This window comes from Sus scrofa, chromosome 18, assembly GCF_054392235.1.
Source record: "Sus scrofa isolate SSC_HxYL_T2T_F1_AM1 chromosome 18, Sscrofa_HxYL_maternal_Yorkshire_Landrace_v2.0, whole genome shotgun sequence".
NCBI lineage: Eukaryota > Metazoa > Chordata > Mammalia > Artiodactyla > Suidae > Sus > Sus scrofa.
Genome location: NC_139400.1, coordinates 58,963,916 through 58,988,853, shown reverse-complemented (window position 1 = coordinate 58,988,853; position 24,938 = coordinate 58,963,916). Strand labels below are relative to the sequence as shown.

The following is a 24,938-nucleotide window of genomic DNA, read 5'->3' as shown; positions in this document are numbered from 1 at the left end:
CCTGTTTCCTGCTTGCAAACTGGCAAGTGCCCTGGCCTTGCCCAGCTCATCTCTGGGATTCTCCCTGGGTCCCCGGGAGCATCAGCAGGCTCTGGCCGAGCATGACCCTTGAACAAAACAAGCCAGCGCCACCCTCCACCTGGCATTGCTCTCCTGGCTGAAGCTGCACTTTGGCTCCAGGTGGGAACCCTAACAACGGGGCAAACACCGTATGAAACCTGAACCGTTTACCCTCCTTCCACCCACGGTTTGCGCAGGGCCTTGAGCCTACGAGCAAAACAAACTTATTTTGAACACCGGGCTCAAGCGTGCGGCTCTGTCAATCATTAACCGCGGATGCAGGTGGCCCTTCATAAAGGCGCACGCGGCGCCCAGAGGGCATCAGCCGCCGCACCAGCGCCACCGCCACCGCGCAGCCAGCATCGGCCACCGCGCCGCCTCCCAGTGGACACCTGCTCCTGACCGCCACCCCCGCCCAGCGATGCCCGAGGTCCCCGCTGTCCGCGCCTGGCCGCTCCTGCTCTCGCTTGCCCTGCAGGTCGGCGCGGCCGCCGGCGCTCTCCAGCCCTGGCACTGCGCGCCCTGCTCTGCCGAGAGGCTCGCGCTCTGCCCGCCCGTGCCCGCCTCGTGCCCGGAGGCCACCCGGCCCGCCGGCTGCGGCTGCTGCCCGACGTGCGCCCTGCCGCTGGGTGCCGCCTGCGGCGTGGCCACTGCGCGCTGCGCCCGCGGGCTCAGCTGCCGAGCCCTGCCCGGGGAGCCGCGGCCCCTGCACGCCCTCACCCGGGGCCAGGGAGCCTGCATGCCTGCGCCCAGCGCCGAGGCCACAGGTACCACCATCTCCCACCCACTGGGATCCCTTTCCTGGGGCGAACAGGGCAGGGGCTCACCAAACCCCGCAGCCCATGGGAGCTTTCGGCCAAAGCCTTTAAGGAGAAAAGATTTTAGGTCATCCAGAGGAACCCCAGTGTTTCACGGTCCTTCCGGGGGTCCCCTCGGGGAGGGTCGGACATGCACAGCTTGGTGGGCGAGTTGGGAAGGGAGCCCAGCCCTGCTGGGCAGTCCACGGACCCCTAGATATCCAGACATGAGGCAGGAGGAGGTGATGGGGGTGCCCCGGGCAGTGGGGTGCCACTCCAGGCGCCCCTGGCCCTCCTCTCTGCCAGTGGACCGGCTTTCGGGAAAGCCTGCCGTGGGAGCCCCGGCCTGTGGGCCTCCTGGGAAGTGTTTGGAATGTCCTTTGTAATATACGTCCTGTGCAGACACTATGTGCTTCCCAGATGTTTACAGAACATAATGTGAAAGTTTAGGCTAAAAACTACGCTTGCATTCATGGCCATAGAAAAACAGTGTTTGATGTGTGTGCTGCCTCCTCACAGCTTGACAATCAGAACTTTCCTGAATTTAGCGGTGATTTATTTGTAGTGGGAAGCAGAGGAAATGCCTCCTCCGCTGCCCCCTCTCCCTACCCCCCTGTTGGGGAGGCGGCGTGTCCAGTGTGAGTCTGCGATTCTTGGAGGACTCTTGAGGCTCTGGGCCCTGACAGGGACCTGCTGGAGCATGGGACTGGAGGGGACAGGGTTTTCCTGCTGGTTCTCTGCCTTCAGAATCAATGAAATGGAGTCATAGCTATGGTCCTCAAAAGACATGACACCCCCCGCCCCCCCGCCAGGGAAAGCCAGTTCTCTATTCTTCTGTCCAAGCACCACATCAAACCCTAGGGCTCTGCAAGAAAGTTGCCCCCTTGTCTTCCCAGGGTTGTAAAGAAGTTACTTTGTGGGAAGGCAGAACCCCTGGAATAAAAGGGGGTAGAGCAGCCACACAGACCCCATTTCCAGATGAATCCTACCATCTGTTCACAGAGAATTACTGACCTCCCATTTTACCGATGGGAAAGCTGAGGATGGGTTCTGGGGAACTGAACTGCAAATCCATGGCTTTCTCAGGTCTCTTCCCAGGCTTCCACAAATGCTCCTGTGGCTACTTCAGAAGCAAAACCACAGGGCACTCTGGCCAAGCCTGAGGTTTACTATTTTCCCAGAACAGAACTGGCCTTGCCGTTGGGTCATCCCTGTCCCCCGAAACCATCAGAAGTTCCTTTAAAGGGGGAGGAGGCGGTAGTCTGGGTCAGCATAAGCGTCCTGTCCTGGTCTGGTTCTGCACGGAGGGAGGCACCTTTCAGTGGCGGCAAATGCTTGGCAGAGGGGCTCATGGGTTTTTGACTTTCTGTTTTCAGAGACAAAGGACCCCGCTGCCCCAGAGACTACGTCCCCTGAGAGCACAGAGATGACCCAGGAGCAGCTCCTGGACAGTTTCCACCTGATGGCCACGTCCAGCGAAGACCTGCCCATCCTTTGGAACGCCATCAATAATTATGAGAGCATGAAGGCTCTCGAGGCCACCGACATCAAGAAGTGGAAGGTGAGGCCCCGGGGCAGGTGGACTCTTTCGCTTGGACCTGCTGGGCGGTGCTGGTCCGGTTCTGAGCCCTGGATAGAAACACGTTTCTTCCCAAAGACATCTCTCAGCTTAGCTTTGTTGAGCTTTTAACACCAGCGCTTTCGGCAGAGGAGGCTGCTGGATGGAAAGAAAATGCAGCTTGTCCTGTGCAACTTGAGATGTATTATCTCATGTCTCTGAGCTCATCTCTAAAATCAGGGTATCGGTCTTCATAATAAAAGTTAGCATTTTCACCATTCAGTGGCACTCCCCGTCACCACTGCCCATCTTGAGAACTTTCTCATCCTCCCAAACGGAAACCCTGTCCCCGTGAAACACCAAATCCCATGGCATCTTAACTGATGTCTGTTTTCAGTTCTACCCCTTGAGGGCGCCAGAGAACCAAAGTTGGAGTGACTTGGGTTGATTTGCCATAAAAAGAAAATCACTTCTACCAGCAGGAAAGCAGAGGGAGGAACCATTTCCTGGGCCCTTCAGAGTTTCATCTTGAAATGATGACACGTGGAGCAAGTTTCACCCTTATCTCCAGTTGTCCAATGATTTTGGTTTTTGTTTAACGAACCTTGTAGATGGCACAGGAACGATGCTCAAAATTTAGAACGTCTGTTACTGAGGCCTTCATTCAGGGAGCTGTACCCATTCTCCGTTCAACCGATGGCTGGGGCCCGAATTCCCCCTCCCCCCGGGGTGGGGCAGGAGGGGCGGGACTGCTCCTGGACCTGGTGACAGCGGTTGCCTCCTGCAGGTGTTTAGCAAATGTTCAGTGAGGGGGGGCCTGGGGTTCCCATCCTTCATCTTAACAGCTCAGGAGAGACGAGCCACCCTCCTCTTACAGGTGAGAGAAGGAGGCCCAGGGAAGGCGGGTCCAGGCCGGTCCCCAGAGCCCACGCAAACCCTCTTCCATTGTCCCCCGTGATGCTGGGCGCACGCTGTTTCTTGTCATTGACCCAGCGGCCAATTATTCTTTCAGGAGCCCTGCCAGCGAGAACTCTACAAAGTGCTGGACAGACTAGCCAGGGAGCAGCAGAAGGCAGGGGACAGACTTTACAAATTTTATCTGCCGAACTGCAACAAGAACGGATTCTATCACAGCAAACAGGTGCGTGCATCCTTACGGGGGCAGCCCTGGCTGCCCACACCCCCATGAAAGCCAGTCTTTTCAGCAAACATGGTGTCCAGCTCCAAGGAAGCCCCATAAGGCCCCATGACACGTTATATTAAGGGAAGACCCACCCCCTGGGACGAGGAGCCGCTAGGCCTTCCCCCCATCTCACCCCGCTCAGCCTGAAGACCAGCTCAGTGTTTGGTGGGGGGGATGCCTGCATTCAGGGGCCCTGGGCTGAGTGGCACTCCATTACCCAGCAAGCCTGAGCAGGTGGGGTCCCCGCTGAGGCCCTTCCCATTTTAGATCTCAGTTTCTCTGCCGTAGAGAGAGGAACCCTACCTAGGAAAGCGAGGGTCTGTTTGGCTATTTTATCCCCCAAAGGAAAATGAACTTTCTACTGAACTACAGTAGCATTGTTTGGGCTTGCCAGATAACAAATGAGATCAAAACAAACCAAGACTGGGCGTTCCTGCTGTGGTGCAGGGTTTGATCCCTGGCCTCGTTCAGTGGGTCAGGCATCTGGCATTGCTGTGGCCGTGGCGTAGGCCGGCAGCTGCCGCTCCAATGTGAACCCTCGCCTGGGAACGTCCATATGCTGCAGGTGCAGCCCTAAGAAAACAAAGAACAAAACCAAAAAGCAAACCCCAAACCAAACCAAGACCTAATTTTGAGAAGCCCTTTAGGTCTCAGGGAAGCCCAGGCTCTGTGGATATTTCCAGGGGCAACGGAGGGGCAGGACATGCTTGATAACCGATGACGAGTTGGCCGGGGACTAGGACAGCCAGGTCAGCTCCCTCCGGGCTGTGGAGGGAAGTACATGCTGGACCACTCTGCACACGCGTGACGTCCTTCCTGCCCGGGGCCCCGGACCTCCATCTCCATCTTGCAAGGAGAACCAGGAGGGTGTTGGAGTTGCCCGCAGTCATGGTCCTGGCCCGTGGGTGGCACCCATCCCTGGCTTTCAGCTGCCACGCTCTTCATGTGGCTCTGGGCAGCACAGAGCTCTGCCTCCCCCTCAGCTTCTCAGGCGCTGCTCTTGACCTTGCTGCTTCTCTTTGCAGTGCGAGACGTCCCTGGAAGGAGAGCCTGGGCTCTGCTGGTGCGTCTACCCTTGGAGCGGGAAGAAGATCCTGGGCTCCACGGCGGTCAGAGGGGACCCCAAATGCCATCAGTATTTTAACTCACAGAACTGAAAAGAGATGCAATAGGCTCTCTTCCTTCACGTGAAATATTTAAGTACATAGTATATTTATACTCTAGAATGCACACGCACACTATATATATGTATATATGTAGGAATTACTTTTTCTACTCCATGTATTACTTGACATATAAAGCTATAGTTTATTTATTCACTGTAAGTTTATTTTTCTACACAGTAACTTGTGTTACACTAATTTATATATCATGAAACACTTCCTGTCATGCCGTATGTAAATACTGTGTTTTTGCTCTTCAGAGGTCCTGCTTCTGTTTTAAAGAGCATAGGAAAATACTTGCTCGAAAACGCAAAACCACATGTGTAGCAGTGATTTGTTTTCAAGTGGTTGGACGGAGGATGGCTAGGCTGCGCTTAAGGATGTTCTACTGTGGTTATTGCACAGGTGCGTGTTTAGCGTGAATTTGCAGGGAAGGTTCAAGGCTGGTCATATAGTCAAAGCTACATGTGATTGTAAAATTTGCGTTGTCAAACACACATGCGCAGTGTAAACAGGTTGGAATAAATAAATAAATAACCCACACCAGAACATTCCTAGTGCTGTGAACACTTGTTGAACTTACTCTTTTGTTTTTCCTGAATCCCCCATCCTTGGTGCTTCAAGATCCCCCCAAGAGCTCCTCCCCTTCCTCTTGTGAATAGATCAGGGCTTCTTTCACCTTCAAGGCAAGATGGAATCACTTCCTTAACCTCTCCTCACCTCCTTACCCATCTCCTCTCTGACGCTGCCTGGCCTCTGTCCTCTGCGGGGCATCAGGGACGACCTCCTGGGTGGCACCCTTCTTAACCCTCTGTTTGCATGGCTGAGCCCAGGGCATGGGCTCTCTGTTCTGTGGACTCCTTCTTTCTTAAACTGTCCCCAGCTTGCTTTTCCTGACAGTGCTCCCACCCCATTCCAGCCTGCCCTGCTGACTGCTCCTTCCATATAGCTCCCTGGATGGGTACCTCGCCCATCTCAGCGGATCCCACTTCTGCCTGCCCCGGTCTGGCCTCCAGTTCTCTGTCTTGGGTCTCCTCCTTCCCACCCTGAGGCTGCCATCCTCCAACTGCCAAGGCCCCAGGACTCACTGTGACCTCAGCCCTCAGACTCGCTGTTTAAAATGTATCAGCCAGCAGGATGCGGGTCAGCCATGGCCTCATCCCACCTGGTAGAAGTGACTGCATGGACAGTGTCATGGTCACTGCCATCCCGAGATGGCAATGGGAACATCCCCCAGCACTTCAGCCCTCATGAGGCCCTGCGGGGTGGGCCCCTCAGGTGCAGGCTCAGGAGCGGAGCTGGGGAAGGTGGACTTTGCATGATGCAAGGAGGTGACTTTTGGGCAAATTTAGTGACACAGTTCTAAACTTGATGGCACCGGCCCAATGGCACCTACAGAGTTTCATCTGTAGGTGCAACCAAAGTTGGGGGCTTTGATCTGCCTGGACCAAGGCATGTTTGGGTAATTAGTCAAAAGTAGCAACTCAAAAATTCAAGTATCAATAGAGTCTTAGATATGGGGCTGATACCTAAGTCCTAGGGCTTCTCTCGTCACACTCAGCAACAACATCTCAGATTTCTAGCTCCAGTTTCTTTCCAAAGGATCAGAAGCTGATGGGCACCTGTGAGGCAGATGACGTTAACTGTCCTTCCCGATTCCAGAGCCCCCATCTGTCACTGCATCCACCTGATTCGCCAGCAGCTTCTCAGCAGCTCCCTTAGGTCAATCTTGTTCACAGACAGGGCAGCTCTTTCTGTTCACATGTAAAATCATGTAGCCATGTGTTGAGTCTTTAGTCACGACAGCAAGTCCTGTGAGGACACAAGTCCTGTCTGGGCTCCAAAGACACAGCTCCTGCAGGGACAGGAGGACCTCTGCCCCAGTCGTGACTGAAATCTATTCCGTGTCTGACCCAGGCTGGAAGCACTGTTAACAGGACCGTCTCTGTGGTTGTGTCAGCCCCTGGGTGTTGCTGCATTTAGTCCTCACAGCAAGCAGAGGCAGGAGATCCAAATGGAACCACGCCCATGAAAATCACCCTGGTTTTCATGCGTTTGCCTCTGTGGGTCTAAATTAGGACAGTACTTCTCTACTCCTTAGCTTGGGAAACTCTCAAATCTGAGGCAGCTAGAGCAGTGCTTAGGAGGAAATCAAATGCTATAAATGCCCCCTATCAAGAAAAACAAATCTCAATAACTTCAGGACCCTGGAAAAGGAAGGATGCACTAAACCTAAACCAAGAAGAGGGAAGGGAATAATAAAGATGAGACTGGAAATAAATGAAATAGAGAACAGAAATCAATAGGGAAAAATTAATGAAACCAAAGCTTCTTGTTTGAAAAGATGAACACGATGGATAAAACTTTAGCTATGTTGACCCAGAAGGGCAAGGACGTGCCTAACTGGGACCAGCAACGAAAGACCAATTTTACAGAAATAAAATGGATTATAAAGGAATACACTGAGCAATTGTACACCAACAAATTAGATTCCTGAGATGAAAGGGAAACATGTGCAGAAACACACAAACTACCAACACTGACCCAAGAAGAATTAGACAATCTGATTAGACCTTTAACGGGGGAAATGACTGAATCAGTTATGAAAAAACTACCTGCTAATAAAAGCCCAGGCACAGATGACTTCATTGACGAATTCAAGCAAACACTTAAAGAACACCAGCTTTTCACAAACTCGTCCAAAAGGTATGGGAGAACACGTCCCCATTCATTTTATGAGCCTACATTCATAAAAGTTTGACTGTGGTTCCATGTCAGACAAATATACCACGAGGAAAAAAAAAGTATAACCCCAAATCTCTTATGAATAAGAGATCCTCAACAAAATACTAGCAGACAGAATCCGGCAGCATTTTTAAACAATCATTCACCGTGAGCAAGTGGGATTTATTGCAGGAATGTAAGGTTATTTCATCATCCTAAAATCAATTAAGGTTATAAATCACACTAATAGAATAAAAAACCGAAAATCACATGATCCCTTCAAAAGACACAGGAAAAGCATTTGGCATTATCCAATACCCTTGCATGATAAAATCCCTTAACAAACTAGGGAATAGAAGGAAACTTCCTCAAGCTGACAAATGGCATCTAGGAAAAAAACTACAGCTGACATTATAGTTAATGATGAAAGTCTACAGGCTTTTCCCTAAGATCAGAAATAAGACCAGTATGTTGACTCTCACAGCTTCTCTTCAAGATTGTACTGGAGGTGTAGCCAGGGAAAATAGGCAAGAGAAAGAAATAAAAAACATTCGGGCACAGGAAGCAGAAGAACGACACCTTTCTGAAGATGACACCATCTTATGCATAAAGATTCTAAGTAACACACCAAAGGACTGTGAGAAATAATAAACGAGTATGACATTGCAGTCTCATCGGTCAGTGTATAAATGTTCATTGTATTTCTAGATGCTTGCAATAAACAATCAAAAATGAAATTAAGAAAATGATTTCATTCACAATAGCAACAAGAATAAAATACCTGGTACAATATTTAACAAAAGAAACACAAAATTTATATTCTGAAACATACAACATATTTTCAAAAGAAGTTAGTGAAGATCGAAATAAATAGAAAACATACCATGTTCATTGATCAGAAGACGTGATATTGTCATCACGGCAATACACCCTAAATTGACCTGCTGATTAAGAAAAATCCTTTTCAAAATCGTAATGACTTCTTGGTAGAAACTGACAGGTTGATTTTAAAATTCATGCGGAACTGCAAGGGGCCCAGAAGAGCCAAAGCCACCCCCAGAGTTAACGTTTTCATCTGCACTCACGCCCCACCGGCTGCAGGTCCCACTTGCTACAGAGAAAAAAGTAGGACTCTTTCTGATTTCAAAATGTTCCACAAAGCAATGGTAATCTTATGTGTGTCACTGCTGGGTAGGGTAGACACGGACCAATGGGATAGAATTCAGACACCATTAATAACAAGTCTTCGGGGCATTTCTGAGGTGCGTCTCAGCCTTAACTTGTACAGAGGTCCTCAGCCCCTCCTCAAACGGCCGTCTTCTGTTTTCTTCTTCAAGAGAAACACTGCTTTAGCTGCTCAGACTTTCTGTCATTCTAGACATTCTACAGCCATTTTTTCACCCTCACATCCAGTCCACGCCTTACCTTCAAAGTATGCCCTGACTCAGGCGTGTCTCAGCCTCCTGTGGGCAGGACTGGTTTGAGCCATACTGCCTCTGGCTGGAGGTCTCTCCTTGGCTCCTGTCAAGGAGCTTGACCAGCCTGACACAGCTCCACAAGGTCGGTCCCCTCCAGAGCCTCCCAGCTCTCCGTTTACTCAGTGCAAATACCAAGGCTCTGGGTACGGGCCCCCTCTCTGGCCGCAGCTCCATCTCCCCCCACGCACTTCCTCTCCTCCTGCCTCTGCCATGGATGCTGGGGCTGCTTCGCCCTCAGGCCACAGAGGACTCGCTCCCTCACTTCCTTCTGTTTCCACTCAAAAGTCCCTTTTCAGCAAGACCGTCCCTGACCAGTTTTTCCAAATTAAACAAAACCTCAAAAATACAACCCTCCCCAAACAACAATAACACCAAAAGAAAATTTGCTGCAGACTTTTTAAATATTAAATGGAAAGAAACTGCATGTTCGGTGCTGAGATTGGTAAAGATGTTATGATAAATCTACCCTGAGACAGACATTGGGACGCCACTGAAAAAAAATCTAAGGTAGGAGTTCCCTGGTGGCTCTGCAAGTTAAGGACCTAGCACTATCACTGCCGTGGCTCAGGGTGTTGCTGCGGCGGCGAGAGGCCTGGGAACTTCTGCATGCCTCAGGGAGTAGCCAAAAAACCCCACTTTTATATTATATTATATTATATTATATTATATTATATTATATTATATTATATTACATAAGAAAGTGAGACAGGCTGGGACCTTTGCTGCAGTGCTTGCCCCTGGACAGAAATCTCCTTGCACAACAGAATACAAAGAAACAAGAAGGGACTAAAAATAACTTCACACATGCTCTAGTTGGGATAAATTATGAACAATGAGATACAAAGAGCTCAAAACTCAATTGCTACTTCAGAGGAGCAGGGAGCAAAAGCAGCAACTGCACAGGATCCTTGCAAGAGGCACCACCAAGCCGGGGGTGCAGATCACCCAAGCCACCCCTGTGGCCTGAACCCTGGATCCAGCCCTACCTTCACCCCAGCTCAGGGCATGAACGAGGGCTTCTATTACTTCTTCTCACTCCCTCGGGGCTGTGGCCTCGCCTGGGACTCTCATCTGGCCTCTTAACACTTTCTATTGATGAAAGGGTCCAAGGGCCCTGGTTGGTAACAAAAGGAAGAGAAAACAGCAGCGAGGCCACTGAGCTCCCCACGGCCCCGTTTTCCTCTGCACCCACCCACGGCCGGCTGCACGTTTCCCTTGCTCATCTTTGCGATCTTGCTGGCTCTACCAACAGTGATCCCGCACATGCTTCTGGCATATGTGCCGCCCAGTGCATATTCTAGGACAAAAGCTGGTGGACTGTGGGGCCAGGAGGGGGCCCAGGCCCTTCCCGAGGTCTGGGTGTGGCTGCGCTGTGGACACCGGCTGCGGGAGCCCAGGAGCTGATGGGAGCAGAACCCCCCCCCCACCCCCCACCCCCGCCCCGCCCCGCTTTGGGAGCAGGTGACTTTCTAGGCTGCGGCCCCTCCCTCCCCGAGCCCCCCGCAACCCAAGCGGCACACAGGGCTCTTTCTTTCCTTCTTCCCTTCTTCTTTCCTTCCTTTTTTTGTCTTTTTAGGGCCACACCCTCGGCACATGGAGGTTACCAGGCTAGGGGTCTAATCGGAGCTGCAGCTGCCCGCCTCCACCACAGCCACACCAACGCCTACACCACAGCTCAGGGCAACACGGGATCCCCAACCCACTGAGCAAGGCCAAGAATTGAACCCCAGTCCTCATGGATACTAGTTGTGTTCGATAACCACTGGGCCACGGCGGGAACTCCTTCTTCTTCTTCTTCTTTTTTTTTTTTTTTTTTTTGCTTTTTAGGGCCATACCTGAAGCACATGGAAGTTCCCAGCCTAGGAGTCAAATTGGAGCATAGCTGCTGGCCTACCCCACGGCCTCCGCAACATGGGATCTGAGCCAAATCTGTGACCTACAGCACAGCTCACAGCAATGCTGGCTCCTTAACCCACTGAGCAAGGCCAGGGATCGAACTCACATCCTCATGGATACTAGTCGGGTGAGTAAACAAACTACTGAGCCACAACAGGGACTCCCAGCCTTTTCTAAATACACAGGAATGCATTCGTGTTCATTATGGAAGTTGTCGAAACTGTAATGAGATAGAAATAAAATAAGGACATTCTCTTCATCCTCGGGGTAACCAGGGCAGCGTTTTGGTGTATTTCCGTTCGGTTTTGATGTGCGCGTGTGTGGACACAGTGTAATTGCTTTCCGCTCTTCCTCTCCCCCACCAGGAGTGTTTTTCGGTATTATTAACATCAAAAACATTTTAGTGGCGGCACACTATTCCTTTCTGGAGAGGTTTCTGTCCCAGGAGTTTGACGGAAAGAGAAACTGGCCCTGGACAGGCTGCCTCACCAGAGAAGGCCCCCTTCCCGATGCTCTTGTCAGCACGTCCGCCTCAGTGATTGGTATTTTCCTGGTATGTTCATCTGCTGGTTGAACTCTGGTGAGTGGTTGCCATAGCAGCAGCATGGCCTTGACCGCTGGGATGAGCACACCCCCCCCCCCCATTTCTGTGCGCCCTTGAGGGATGGTGGCTGGGGACACGACCCTCTGGCCTGTGAAAGCTGAAGCCTGGGGGTCGGGGGCAGGCAGAGGGACTCTGGGGGTCCAGCTGGGTGCCCGAGGGAGGGGGGTTATGGGGGACGACCAGGTGGTGCCACTCGTGTTTACTGGATGTGGTAGGACAGCATTTGGAAAAGGTGACCGCGGGTGTGGAAGGAAGTGGAGAGTGGGGACAAGAAAGGGGTTGTGATGGGGCAGGGGGCTTCCAGGAAAGCAAACCCAGTGGGCTTACAGAGGGGCCTCCTGTGCGGCTGTGCGGCTCCTGGCTCATGGCAGGCCTGCCAAGCACCTGCCCAGAATCCCAGGCACTGGCTGCCACCTGTGGCCTCCCCAGGATCCTCACCCCCCACCCCAAGCCCCCTTCCCAGGGCACCTACAGTGCTCTCCACTTGGCACACACAGTTCTGATTGGGAACTCCTCGTAGATGTTCCAGCAATGGGGCCGTTGTGGTTCTAAACAGGTTCCTTGATCTCCCACTTACCTGCTTATGTGGTTTACCTTCCATGGCCAGAAGCCAGAGTCTCAGAATTTTGCCTAAAGTGGCTTGGTGACAAGAGGCAATTGTCCCAAGGCTGCAGACAGGAGATGGACACCCCAGCACCCCACCCAGCATCTCTTGGAGTCTCACTCCTCCTTGTCCAGTCCCTTCTCCAAGCAGGAGGGGGACGGGGCCCAGGGAAAGGAAGAGCAGCTGAATCTTCCGGCATTGTCCATGCCTTGTCACTCAGCCGTGAAGGCTGCCCTGGTGGTGATAGGACAACAGGGGACACAACCTAGAGGCAACCAGGGCCAGATGGTCACCGAGGTAGATCTGCTGATCGGCTTCCCCTGCCCCCTCTTTGGACAGGAGCGAGGTCAAAAATCCAAACTTCCAGAACTGGAGGCTCCCTGCAGATCAGGGCACCCGGGTTCCCTGGCCAGAGGTGGAAGCCGGAGCGTTGGAAAGTTCCTGCCACAGGAACTGCATCTTTGCCTCCCTGCATTATTTCATTAATAACACAAAACCTGGAGCCGGTCACTAACACGGGGAAGGGGGGGGTTATGGTAAAAACTTTATTTACTATTTATAAATACATTGCAAGACAAACTTTTCAAAAATACCTTTCTTTTTCTCAAAAACTTAATTAAAAAAATAAAGGAAAGCTAATAGGTAGGCAGAACGTCTGAAGATCCCTTTGTGTTCTCGAGGAGGGCTGTGTGCAGCAGGTGCCCAACCAGAGGCCACAGCCGGGCGGCCGGGGACCGAGCACGAGCCCCCTCCCAGGTCACGGCCATGCTTCTATGCTCTAGCATCGCTAAGGATTCACCTAGGATTACGGTACAGGGGCTGCCCTATTTGGACGACGATGCATATACAAGGTGAACAGTCAAGAGGGGATTCTCGCTGTGTGTACTTGGGAGTCAGGAAGAGGAGGGGTTCGGAGGGCAGCAAGCAAGGGCCAGTCCGTGGGCTCCCAGTGTCCTTGACCGGCTCTCCAGCCAGCCACTCACCATTCTTGCTTAGACGGAATTATTTTGTACAGGGTGCCAAGGAGGACGAAAGGTGAGAGATGAAAATAAACCTCCTTGGCCTTTCAGAGGCTTATCTTCCAGAATAAACTTGCTCTTGCATTGCTGACTGGGAAAACACTACGTTCCATAGTCATCCATCAGAGAAGAGGCTACAAGGTGTGATGGCTCTGGCTGTCGCCCTGCCCCCTGCCCCGTGGGGCCTCAGCAAAGGCTGCGTCTTCAGGAAGCCACCTGACAAAGGAGGGTCAGAAGTCCCTGCCCTTGCAGGTTCCCAGCGTTCTCCAGAACATTCTTGGTCTTTTTGTTTGTTCGTCTATAAGATTCCACCTTAGTCTCTCATTGTAGCCAAGCAGTACAGGTCCCTTGGACAGACAAAATAGCTTCTTGCTCTAGGGATCCCTGGGCCTTCGCTTCCAAGATGCAGCTCCCCGTGGATGCTTTGGGACGTGCAAGCACCCGGGTACAGGGCTTTTTCCTCTTTGGGATGAGGCCTGTCTCATCTTACAGAGTGGGGACAAAGCCTGCGTCTGCGTAAGCAACAGTGTGGCTAAGGCGTGAAGCGGAGGGTCAGGGGGGTGTCAGCGGACAGGGACGGCTCCGGGGCGGGGTGAGCTATGGCCGGACTGTGCTTGAGCTTACAAGTACTTTTATAGGAAGCGATACGAAAAATCAAACTGCATTTCACCAACTACTGGAAAGTGGAGAGATGCCTGCCAAAGTCACCGTTTGGAAGAAAACCAGGCATTTCAAACATCTCTTTCTAAACTTTGGTTTAAAAAAAAAAAAAAATCAATTCGCCACAAGGAGACATAGAAATCGAGGTTGTAGCCAGCTGCTGATCGTGTCCTTGGCAGTCTTTTGTGCAAAATAAGGCATATTTGAGCTCCACATGAACTAAAACAAAAAGAAGGAACGTATTGAAACAACTCCACCCTCAGAGCGAAAAGGGCTCAACTTCCACCCAGGCAACTGGCAGGCTGGGGGCTCCCACTGCATCTTTTATTTTTTTAAATTTTTTGACTTTTTAAGGCTGCACATGGAAGTTCCCAGGCTAGGGGTCAAACTGGAGATGCAGCTGCCAGCCTGCGCCACAGCCACAATGACGGCCTCTTCCAAGCATGGCAACACGGGGTCTTAAATCCACTGAGTGAGGCCCAGGATCGAACCCACGTGGTCGTGGACACTGACCCACAACGGGATCTCCATCCTGCACTTTGTTTTGGTCTTTTTAGGGCCGCACCTGTGGCATATGGACGTTCCCAGACTGGGGGTGGAAGGGGTGCTGTAGCTGCCCGCCCAGAGCACAGCCACAGCAACGCGGGATCCGAGCCCCGTCTGCAACCTACACCACAGCCCAGGGCAATGCCGGATCCTCAACCCACTGAGTGGGGCCGGAGATGGAACCTGCATCCTGAACTTTCTGAGGGGCCTGTCCTGTTGCGTGTCTGTTTTTGGGCCAGTGCAGCTTCTGGGTCACCAGCGCCTGGATAGTTACGGATCTGCGGATGCCCTCCCCACTCCCCAGGGCCGGGGCCCGCACCCTTTGGAGCCCCGCCCGTCCCACGGGCTTACGTGGGCGCAGCGTCTACTTGCTCTCCATGCTGTAGCAGTGCACGTCCCCTTTCCCCTTCACGTCGAAGCCCGGGAGGGGCTGCCCGTACTTATCCACGCACCAGCAGAAGCCCCGCTTCCTGCCTTTGGAAGGGCGGCACTGTGGGGAGAGCACAGGAGACGAGTAAGCCCGGGAGGCCCACCGTGGGGGTCCTGACAAGAGGGGCCGGTGCCCAGGCCAAGGGCAGAGCAGCCTGGCAGGAAGGGGGGGCCTCCCAGCTCGGCCTCCGCTGAGCTGAGAAAGGACATCTGGGCAGGGCCACAGGCACACAGCACGTGTCTGGGGGTGTGCTGTGTGGAACAAGTGCCCCAGAAAAGCACAGGGCCTGGCGGGGTTGTGTGCCTCGGGGTCTCACTGGGGTGGATGCTGGACCCTGTTGGTCCTGCAGGTTTATCTATCAAATGGGGACGGGGGACGACGCTGTCCTATCTGCCCGGGGCTAGTCACCTCTGGGTCTTTTAGAGCCCACCCCAAACCGTGTATATGGCACCTTCTCAGGGTGAGTTTGCCTAAGTGACAAACAGTCGAAAGAGACCAGGGGCCCCTGGAGAGGCCGGGCCCTCTGATCAGGCCCCTACCCCTTTGAACGTGGCCGAGCTGTTCTGGGACTAGTTCTGTACATTCGATGGTAGGAGGAGGCGTCCGATTAGAAAGTCCACCCAGATGCGGCCGGAACGGGATCTGCGGTTCCAGTGGCGCACTCGCCAAGCCTTAAAGTGACCACGTCTCCCGTGTGTCTGATCCTTTACAGCGGGGGTCGCTATCAAAAAGGCCTGGGTGTGAAAGGGACCGGCCTGGGAGCTCAGGGTGAGCTTCCTGCCATAGGACCTTGTGTTCATGGACATTCTCTACAGTTGTTGATAAAAACATCCCTCCGTGGTGCAGGGGTTCAGGGAAAGGCCGTGCGTCCAGGTCCCTTCATGGCCAGTCAAGGGCCCCTGAGAGGGTCTAAGCACGGCCCTGCGGGACGGGAGGGAGAGGTGGCGGGTGGAGGCAGGTTTAGGGCTGTAGGTGAAGCCCCTTGGAGGTGTCGGGTGGGGTGGGTGGCTGGGAGCAGGGGCTGCAGGGTCAGGAGACTCGGATGGAAAGCCGGTCTGTCCGCTGACGGTGCCCACCTGCTTTTTCTTGTAGAAGCCCTTCTTGTCGCAGTTGGGGATGTGGATGCCCCGGGGGCTGAGCATGTTCAGGAACTTGAGGTGGTTCAGCGTGTCCTCCATTTCCCGGCGGCAAGGCCCCTGCGGAGGAGGCAAGGGTTACCCGGGAAATCGCTGTCTGAGCAAACCCCGAAACGCCCAGGGAGCCGTCACAGGCGGGATCTACCACGCGCGCCCCAAGCATCTTTTGCCTGATGTAGTTACCATTCCCACGCGGATGCCAACCACAGCTCCCTGTCTCTCTCGTGGTTCCCCAGAGCAAGGCACAGAATTGGGACAGGGGCCACCGGCCAGGATGCTCAGAGGCCAAGTGAGCCAAAGGAAGCCAGCCTTCTGAAGCACTTCTGTCCTGCAGAGGCCTGGCGAGCAGGATGCTGATTCTCAAGAGACCTGTGCCTTATGGAAGGGTCAATATCCCTTCTGCAAGGAGGGCTCGTGGCTGCCCACTGCATCAGCAGGACCGCCAGGATGAACTGCCAGGGGCTCTCTCTTTTTTTCCTTTTCTCCCACTTTTCTTTCTCTTTCTCAGGCCGCACATGCGGCATATGGAAGTTCCCGGGCTAGGGGTCAAAGAATTGGAGCTGCAGCTGAGGCTTATGCCATAGCCCCGGCAACACCAGATGCGAGTCTGATCTGTGACCTACGCCATGGCCATGGCAACACCAGATCCTTAATCTACTGAGTGAGGCCAAGGATCGAACCTGCATCCTCACGGGTACTAGGTGGGTCCTTAACCTGCTGAGCCATGGTGGGCACTCCTAGGGGCTCTTGAGTCAAGAGTGACCCCATGATCTCGGGGTGCCCAGGCCAGGTGCACCCCACCCCACCATTAGGAAGAGGAAACACTCTCACGTATTCCGTCTCGCGCTTGGACTCAGAGGAGAAGTTCTGGGTGTCCGTGCTCTGAGACTCGTAGTCGACCTTGTAGCGCTGGCTGTCCTTGGCGTGCCCTTTCTTGATCACGTCCATCTTGGTGTGGACAGAGTGGAGTTTGGAGTCAGGCACCCGGTGGGTGCTGGGCAGGGCCTGGTTCTCCATGCTGTCTACACTGCGGTCCTCCTCGGACTCACTGCCGTTTCCTTGAAAGACACAGGGAGACCCAGACTTGAGGGTCATTGGCATTTAACGACAGCCTTTTGAGAATCTTACCATTCTGAGCAAGTACCAGCCAGTCGGAAATGGTATCGAACAATTCCAAAGAAGTTAAAAAAAACCCTTGGTCGAGTACTGTTCCTTAATACGAGTGGCAAATGGTACTCGCTTGGCCTCAAGAAACCATTTTTGAAAAATGAGATGTGATGCGCAAAGCAGGTGCCACTGAAGAAAATGCTATTCATGCTCTCAGCTTTCAAGCACCTCTCAGCCTCCACCAGGAGGAGGCAGACTTGAGCCTTGAGCCAGAGAAGGCTCCACCGCGGATTCAGGGCTATTCCAGGGCAGGCCTCCCAAGTGTCGGACTCTTGGACCAGCACATCCTCTGCTGTGCACTGTCCCAGCCCTGCTGAATCAGAAGCGCTGGGGTGATGGCAGCAACCTGGGAGTCCGCAAGCCCCAGGGATTCTAATTCCAGAGCAAAGTGCACCAGGCAAAACAGCTTGGATGGGGAAACTGAATTCTCTGCAAAGTGCCTTGGCCACAGGCCCCCAGACACTAGAGCCATGTTTGGTAGTATTTTCTAGGTCTCCCTGCCACACTTCTAACTCACTGTCCCTGCAGGGTCTGGAACACCCAGGAGACCTGTGCAGATCCTCCGCATTCTGGGGCACTGTCCCCGGGGAGTCCTTCCTCCCTTGTCCGCCCAGGAGCAAAGGGAACGAGGAAGTCACGGTCACCTACTTTCTGCTCCAGACTGAACAACCCTTTGTGCCAGAGAGCGTCCCTCTGAAAAGGAAGCCACTTCCTGCAGCTCCCTTGTCATCGCACTAATGAAGACACACTTGCTGTTGATGTTGGGATGCCCACAATGAAACCAGAATTTTAAGCACACTGGGACCCGTGAAGGGAGAAGGGCCAGTGTGGAGCCCCTCCCTCCTGCCCGGGTCTAGGCAGCCAGGTGGCGGTCATAGGATGGCTTCACTGACACAGTGCCCTTAGGCCTCCCTTCCAGGAGGGGCAAAGTTCGCCATCTGATCCTGAATCTAGTATACCTGGGGTGCCAAGGGCACTGGCTCCAGCTGCCCTGTTCTCTGTCCTCTCAAGAACACGCCCGTCCACCCACCTGGAAGCTTGCCAAGGCTGCTGGCTCTAGGCTCGGCAGAGCAGATGCCCAGCTCTAGTTTCGAGGATGCTTCTGGAGGGTTGAGTAGTGCTGGAAAACTCCGCTCCTGTTGCAGAGGCCCTGCTCTCTCCAGGAAGGTGCCCTCCCTGGGGTGCTCATCCAGGAAAAGAAAGAGCCCCATAAGCAGGGAGCGTTGCCAAGTTCCCCAGGGGTCTGGTGTTTGGGGAAGTGCAAGTTCACTAGCCCGGCACCTGAGAGGGTAAGCTCTTAACTGGTAGGATTTGGTTTCAAGTTCCTTCAAACTTCTACTTTTCTACTTTTTAAAATTTTGCCTCACCCACAGCATGCGCAAGTTCCTGGGCCCGGGATTGAACCTGAGCCACAGCAGCGACAACACAGCAGTGACAACACGGGATCCTTAACCACTAGGCAGTCAGGCAACTCCCTTTTAATTGTCTCTTTTCTTTCTCAGGGAAGTACCTGGACAAAGGAGATGCTAAGAACATGTAAATAAACATATTTGCATTTCTTTTCCAAGAACTCTGAGTAATTTCTTAAACTTCCTTGGTTTCTTTCTAATGGCTGCTGACAGGCATGAAGAAAAAAGCCCTTTCCATTTAAGACAGATTTTTTGAAACAAACTTTTGACTCGGATTTAAATTTGCCCTTTCCCCTCCACGTGGATTTTTGAAGTCACTTAGATCTTTGTATAATAAACCACAACAACCTCCACTACCTATACGGCAGTAGCCTAGCCGTTGCGATGCCCATTAAAACCTAACACAATATGACAATGTCTAATGCACGGTATCCATCACTGTAAAAATGACACAAGTGTCCTGAGAGACGAATTCAAAGTCTCCTAGAGCCAGTGGATAGTGTCTGCTTTAGGTAGCTGGAATTTTACCTTTGTACTAACCTTGGAAGGGAACTAGCCTCGCCCGGGAGTGGCAATCTGCAGGTATGGAAACTACAGGGGGGCTTCCATCCCTCTAGCCCCAGATGGGGGCGGCCCACGGTGCTCTGCCCCGCAGGTGTCCCGAGGTGAGGGCGGAAGTCTCCTAGCCTTGAGCTCGGCGGGAACGTCTCTCCCAGAACTGAGCGAGGCTGTCTCAGCGTGCTTGAAATTTAGGAGACTAGTTCCAACTCGAGAGGCACTTCTATCTGAACGGCAGGCTGTCCAACCGCAGAAGATAGCCTCACCCAATGCCCACCCGCTGATTCGGAGACACCCCTGGACGTGACACTGCTTTGCAAACCATAACTCTGTGCACATCTCAGTATTTTTTTTTAAAGCCAGGTACCATTTCCTCCAACGTGCCTGCCCGCCACCCCTGTCCGAATCCGCCCTGGCCGCCGACCCCCAAGCATCCTTGGCACCAACGCGTTGGCTCTGAGTTTGTGGGAGCCAGAAGCCGCCTTTCAGAGTCGGGCTGCGCAGTCCACGCCCACGTTTCTGCGCGGCGCCGGCCTGAATGGCCAGAGTTTCCTCGGCCGGGATCTTTTCATTGACGGCTCATCTCCGCCCGCTCCCTCCCTCCCCAGGAAATCTTTAACCTATTCTCGCCGAAAGCACTTTGCAGTTTCCAAGCGCTGCACGAAAAGAACGGAGGGAGCAGAGCACCCGGCTGCGGAGGGCCCTTCCGGCGCGCGCCCTCGCCTCGTTAGGCCAGGCTTCAGTTTCCCCAAGCACAAGCCCTGGGGCGGGAAGGGCGGCGAAGTCACCGCGGGGGCCCCACCCTCGGCCCCGGCCGGGGGACGCGCTTCGGCGCACCAAGGGCGGGCGGCTCACCTGGCGCGGGCGGCGCGGGCAGCAGGTAGGCGCGCAGGCGGCCGGCGGCGCTGGCGTTGGCGCAGATCCCGCGGCCGTCCAGCAGCGCCTGCAGCGGGCGCGGCTCGCCCGGCGGCGGCTGGCAGCGGAGGCCTGCGCCGCATCGCTCGGTGTAGACGCCGCACGCCTGACCCTCCCGCAGCGCGCAGGTCAGGCAGCAGCCGCAGCCGGGCTCGCGAACCAGCTCGGCGCACGGGGGAGCGGCGGGCGGCGGCGCGCACTGGGCCAGGGCGCGCGCGTCGCACGGTTCGCAGCGCACCACCGGGCCGGTGCCCGCCGCGCCCGAGCCGGCCCGTGCCGCCGGCGGCCCGCGGAGCAGCGCCAGCGCGATCAGCGCCGCGGCCCAGAGCGCGGGGCGCGCCCGCTGCATGGCGCTGGCCGCGGGGGCCCGCTGCTCGGCCGGCCGGGGGGGCGCGGGGACGGGGCGACAGCGAGCGGCGCGAGGCTGTGGGAGCGGGTCAGTGAGCGGCCAATCCTCTGCGCCGAGCCGCCGCGCTCGCATCTGGGCGGCCCGGGCGCGCCGGCCGCTATATAGAAGCCGGGTGGCCGAGGACACGCCCCGGAACGGCGCGCCGGCTGCGGGGAGGGGGGCGGGCGCGGGCCGGCGCAGACCGGGCTCGGGGGCTCGCGCCTCGCCCTGGGCGGCCAGTCGGCATGCGGGGGCGGGGAGCGCGCGGCCTCCTGGGCACCTGCTTCCCGGGCGCCAGCCCGGAGCCCCCGGCCCCGAGGGGTACCCCGGAACCCGATGGCCCCGCCACCCCCCTGTCCTTGGCGCCTCTGGCCACCCAGGCGCTTCAGCTACCCCAGCGCCCCTGGCCGCCCGTGGTCACTCGGGCGCCGCCGCCCATCTCCCTGTGCGCCCCGTGGCCAGCTGGACTCAGGGAAACTGACCTGGTGCGCGCAGCTCCTCACGTCGCGTACGTTGCGAAGCTTTGCACAATTTAAGTTTTCGGGTTGGGGAATGAGTCTCTGCATGAAAATACCGTATTCGCGTCAGGGTCTTGGGGAGCCGAGGACTCGAAACTGATCTGTACCTGGGGGTCCGTTAGTACCCTCCCCTCCTCCCAAGTGCGCTTCTGCAGGTGCGCACGTGGTCTTCACTCTTGCCAGAGAAATTTCGCAGAGCAGCCAGGGCTCGACACTCGCAGTCTGTCTGTTTAAGTCCCTCCTTAGCAAAGTGGGCTGGTGGCGAGTGGGTCCTTGGCCGGGCTCGTCAGAGAGCGGACCTCACTGCCTCTTCTGTGTTACTGTCCTCCCCGATTATGTGTTGGAATAGAGCTTACGTCCACCATACAAGAGTAACACGGAACAAATGAGCACTGCTGAATTTTACGGTGCTTAAAACTGCTGATTTTCACTATCCTTTTTTCAGGCCCCTTTGTATCCCTGTACTAAGTTCCCACCGGTGCTCTTGAAGTGGAGACGCTGTGATTCTTGCTCATCTGTGCAATCTACACACTTTGCCCTAGGAGGGAAGTCCCAGGGCACAATTGTGCTCTGAGGTCTCCGTGAATCCGGGCCGGTGCGGATTTCAACGCTGCATGTGCGCCCCTTCCCTAGATGACCAACAGAGGACGCCAGTGGTCCAGGATTGAATTGAGAGTTGGCACTTTCACGGCTCTTACCAAGAGCGTCTGGATCGAGATCACCGTGGGAGCGGACGTTCCTGGACGCTGTGGAAAATGATGCTTGCCCTGGGTGGTGGATGGGCATCTTGGAGGAACATTTTACAGTTTGCAGTAGAAACAGCATATCCCCTGAGTTCCCGTGGCGGCTCAGCAGTAACAAACCCATTAGCTTCCATGAGGATGTGAGTTCCATCCCTGGCCTTGCTCAGTGGGGTAAGAATCTGGTGCTGCTGTGAGCTGTGCTGTAGGTCGCAGATGTGTCTTGGATCCCGAGTTGCTGTGGCTGTGGTGTAGGCCGGCAGCTGCAGCTCTGATTCAACCCCTAGCCTGGGAAATTCCATGCACCCTGGGTGCGGCCTGAAAAAGAAAAAAGAAAGAAAAGAAAAGAAACAGCATATCAGGACCTCCTTGAATTCCCTCCTGCATCCCGGCCAGAGTGCTACACAGTCGTGGGTGAAGGTAACAGGATCTCCTCTCTGTATGTATGTGTGTGTATGTATATATCCCATCTACATCCTCCTTTTAGCATGGGAAGAGCGATTTACTCACAGCAAACAGTAAATAATAAAATAATACTAATAATTGAAGTTCTACAAAGGAGAAGAGAGCAAAGACAGAGAGGGCCTTGCTTCCACCAGCTCGCAAAGGCACAGCCCTTGGAGTCTCCGCTTGGTCCCAGCCCCAGCACTCAGACTGGACTTGCCCTGCCTACTGTAAACTGTGCGGCAACCCATGATTTCTGTTCCCTTTCTCCTGGATCACTCCTTGTACCTGGATGTTCCATGCTCTGACAGCCAAGAACGGGGTCTCCACTTTCCCTGGAAAATAAAAGAATTAAATATGTGTGTTTCAATAACTAACCTAATAAATCGTGGAGACCTTGACTGAGAAACTAGAGCCCGTTCTTGTATCAGAAGATTCTTGGGGCGGCAGGTCCGCCTCTGTTAGTATAGTGTTATACACTGGGGTTTGGTCAGTGTCACCCTTCCCACCAGCCTTATGGTCTGAGTAGCCACAGGAGAAGCCATCTGAGTCTAAGTCACATCCCTGGCCTTGCAGTTGGAGAAAAGGCAAGTGTTCTGTGCTGAGTCCCTAGGGGGCGCCTGAGAGCCAGGCTGTCCCCAACAAACCAGAGACCACGGGAAAACTAAAGGTTACCTTGCAACTTTGCAGTGACATTCCGCAGCAACGGTTTATAGTCTGTTAGGGCCTTTTTGGTGACATCTTGCAACAGCAAACGAAATCTGTGGCAGTGATGTGGGGAGAATTGTGTTTCAATTTTCAGTCATTTTTATTGGACAAAACTCCAGGGGACGACCCCTCCCCCCATTGTTTCAGGGAGGACGTGGGGACTTGAAAGGGAAAAGACTTACTTTTGCGGCATGCTAGTTAATTTTGCCAGACTTTGTCTGGCGTTTGTGGTTATTACCAAGAACCGAGTGGTGAGTCCGAGGGTTGGCTTTTCCGCTGTGGAGGGTACTTGGCATCCAGTGGCTGGATAACTGTACAGCAGAGGACAACCACGGGAATAACAGAGGGGACAGGATATCCCTTTGCACTAACGGAATTCGGATGATGCTTTGAGGTGGCAGGGGTCAGCCTGGTTGTCTTCACCCCATGGCAGAGGCCACTCATTTCCTGGAGCCCCTGCCGCAGCCCCCAGGCACCTTGTCTTCATATGACATCCGCCTCCCTTGCTTGTCTTCTGCCCAAGCAGCGAGCCGTCTCTTCCGGGTCCCAGAGCTGTGGCTGGGCTGTCAGGGGTACCTTTCACACTAGACTCTGAGCAGAAAGGTCCTAACTCCTAAGGCCAGAGCGATGGCGTGAATCTAATTTCAGGACCCGTGGTACTTCCGCCTGAAAGCGTCACCGTTTCCCTCCAAGGAGGCGTGGGTGGGAGAGGGAACCCAATTTCCCCTCCGTCAGATGGCCTGGTGGGTAATCCTCCTCGTTATAGATTCCAGGCTTGGGGCTGCATTAGGGCGTTACTGCTGATAAGAACACCAGGAAGAGTTCCCGTTGTGGCTCAGTGGCTTACAAACTTGACTAGGCTCCATGAGGATGTGGGTTCCATCCCGGGCCTTGTTCGGTGGGGTAAGGATCCAGGGTTGCTGTGAGCTGCAGCATATGACAAAGTTGTGGCTCGGATCTGGTGTTGCTGGCTGTGGCTGTGGCTGTGGCTGGCAGCTGCAGCTCCAATTCGAGCCCTAGCCTGGGAACTTCCATGTGCCCCAGGTGCGGCCCTAAAAAAGCAAAAAAAAAAATCACATTTTTCCTTTGGTTGAATTGAATCCCATGGTATGGATACAGCCATGTTCTTTTTAAATCTATTGACCTCTTGATGTATGTCTGAGTTATTTCCATTTTTTGGCTAGTAAACATAAAACCGCTGTGAACATTCACGTACAGATATTTTTATGGATGCAAGTTTTCAGTTGTGAGTAAATACCACTAGTGGAATGTCCGGATTGTATGATATATAATCATATATATTAATATATGTCGTATTAGATATGTCCAGACATGCACATATATTCACATTTGTGCATAGAATATGCATACACACAGGTATGGATATGTATGTATATATATGTACTTGATGTTTTATGAAATGGACAAACTGTCAAACTGTTTTCCACGGTGGCCGTATCTTTCCACATTCTCACTCACAGTGTGTGGGCGTCCCCGTGGCCAGCACTCGCGATGAGCCATATTTTAGATGTTAGCCATTCTCTTGGGTTAGTAGTGGTATCTTATTTTGGCTTGAATTTGCATTGCTTTGGTAACTAAGGATGTTGAGCATCTGTCTTCTGCGAATCTGTCATCTGTGTATCTTCTCTCTAGTGTGAGTGTCTGTTGAAGTTTTTGCCCATTTAAAAAAATTGGGCTGTTTGTTTTCTTATCGAGTTTTGCAGTTTCTTCATATACTTTGGATACAAGCCCGTCTGTACTGGATGTGTCATTTACCTCTGTTTTCTCCCAGTCTGTGGCTGGTCATTTAAATCTGTAACAAGGTCTTTTCAAGAGTGAAGATTTTAATTTTGATGAAGTGCAGTTTATCTTTTTAAAATTGTGATGTTAGGAGTTCCCATCGTGGCGCAGTCGTTAACGAATCTGACTAGGCACCATGAGGTTGTGGGTCCGATCCCTGGCCTCACTCAATGGGTTAAGGATCCGGCGTTGCCATGAGCTATGGTGTAGGTCGCAGAGGTGGCTTGGATCCTGCATTGCTGTGGCTGTGGTGCAGGCCGGTGGCTACAGCTCCGATTAGACCCCTAGCCTAGGAACCTCCATATGCCACGGGTGCGGCCCTAGAAAAGAAAAAAAAAAAAATTGTGATGTTGGTATTGCATTTAGGAAATCTTTGTCCAACCCAAGATCACACACAGTTTAATCTCTTTTCTCCTTAAGGACTTATAGTTCT

At 53.6% G+C, this 24,938-nt stretch overlaps 2 protein-coding genes across 2 annotated transcripts; one reads left to right on the top strand and one right to left on the bottom strand.

Annotated features, from left to right (window-relative positions):
• The first annotated feature begins 471 nt into the window (after window positions 1-471).
• On the top strand, window positions 472-4,790 carry IGFBP1 (insulin like growth factor binding protein 1). Its single transcript, NM_001195105.1, is given in 4 exon segments — window positions 472-827; window positions 2,234-2,418; window positions 3,428-3,556; window positions 4,624-4,790. Coding segments are annotated over 4 exon segments (792 nt in total). The 5' UTR covers window positions 472-481; the 3' UTR covers window positions 4,756-4,790.
• A 9,070-nt stretch (window positions 4,791-13,860) lies between these two features.
• Window positions 13,861-20,357, bottom strand: IGFBP3 (insulin like growth factor binding protein 3). The gene is given in 5 exon segments (NM_001005156.1): window positions 13,861-13,965; window positions 14,644-14,782; window positions 15,799-15,918; window positions 16,690-16,916; window positions 19,848-20,357. Coding segments are annotated over 4 exon segments (882 nt in total). The 5' UTR covers window positions 20,257-20,357; the 3' UTR covers window positions 13,861-13,965; window positions 14,644-14,656.
• Window positions 20,358-24,938: the final 4,581 nt, after the last annotated feature.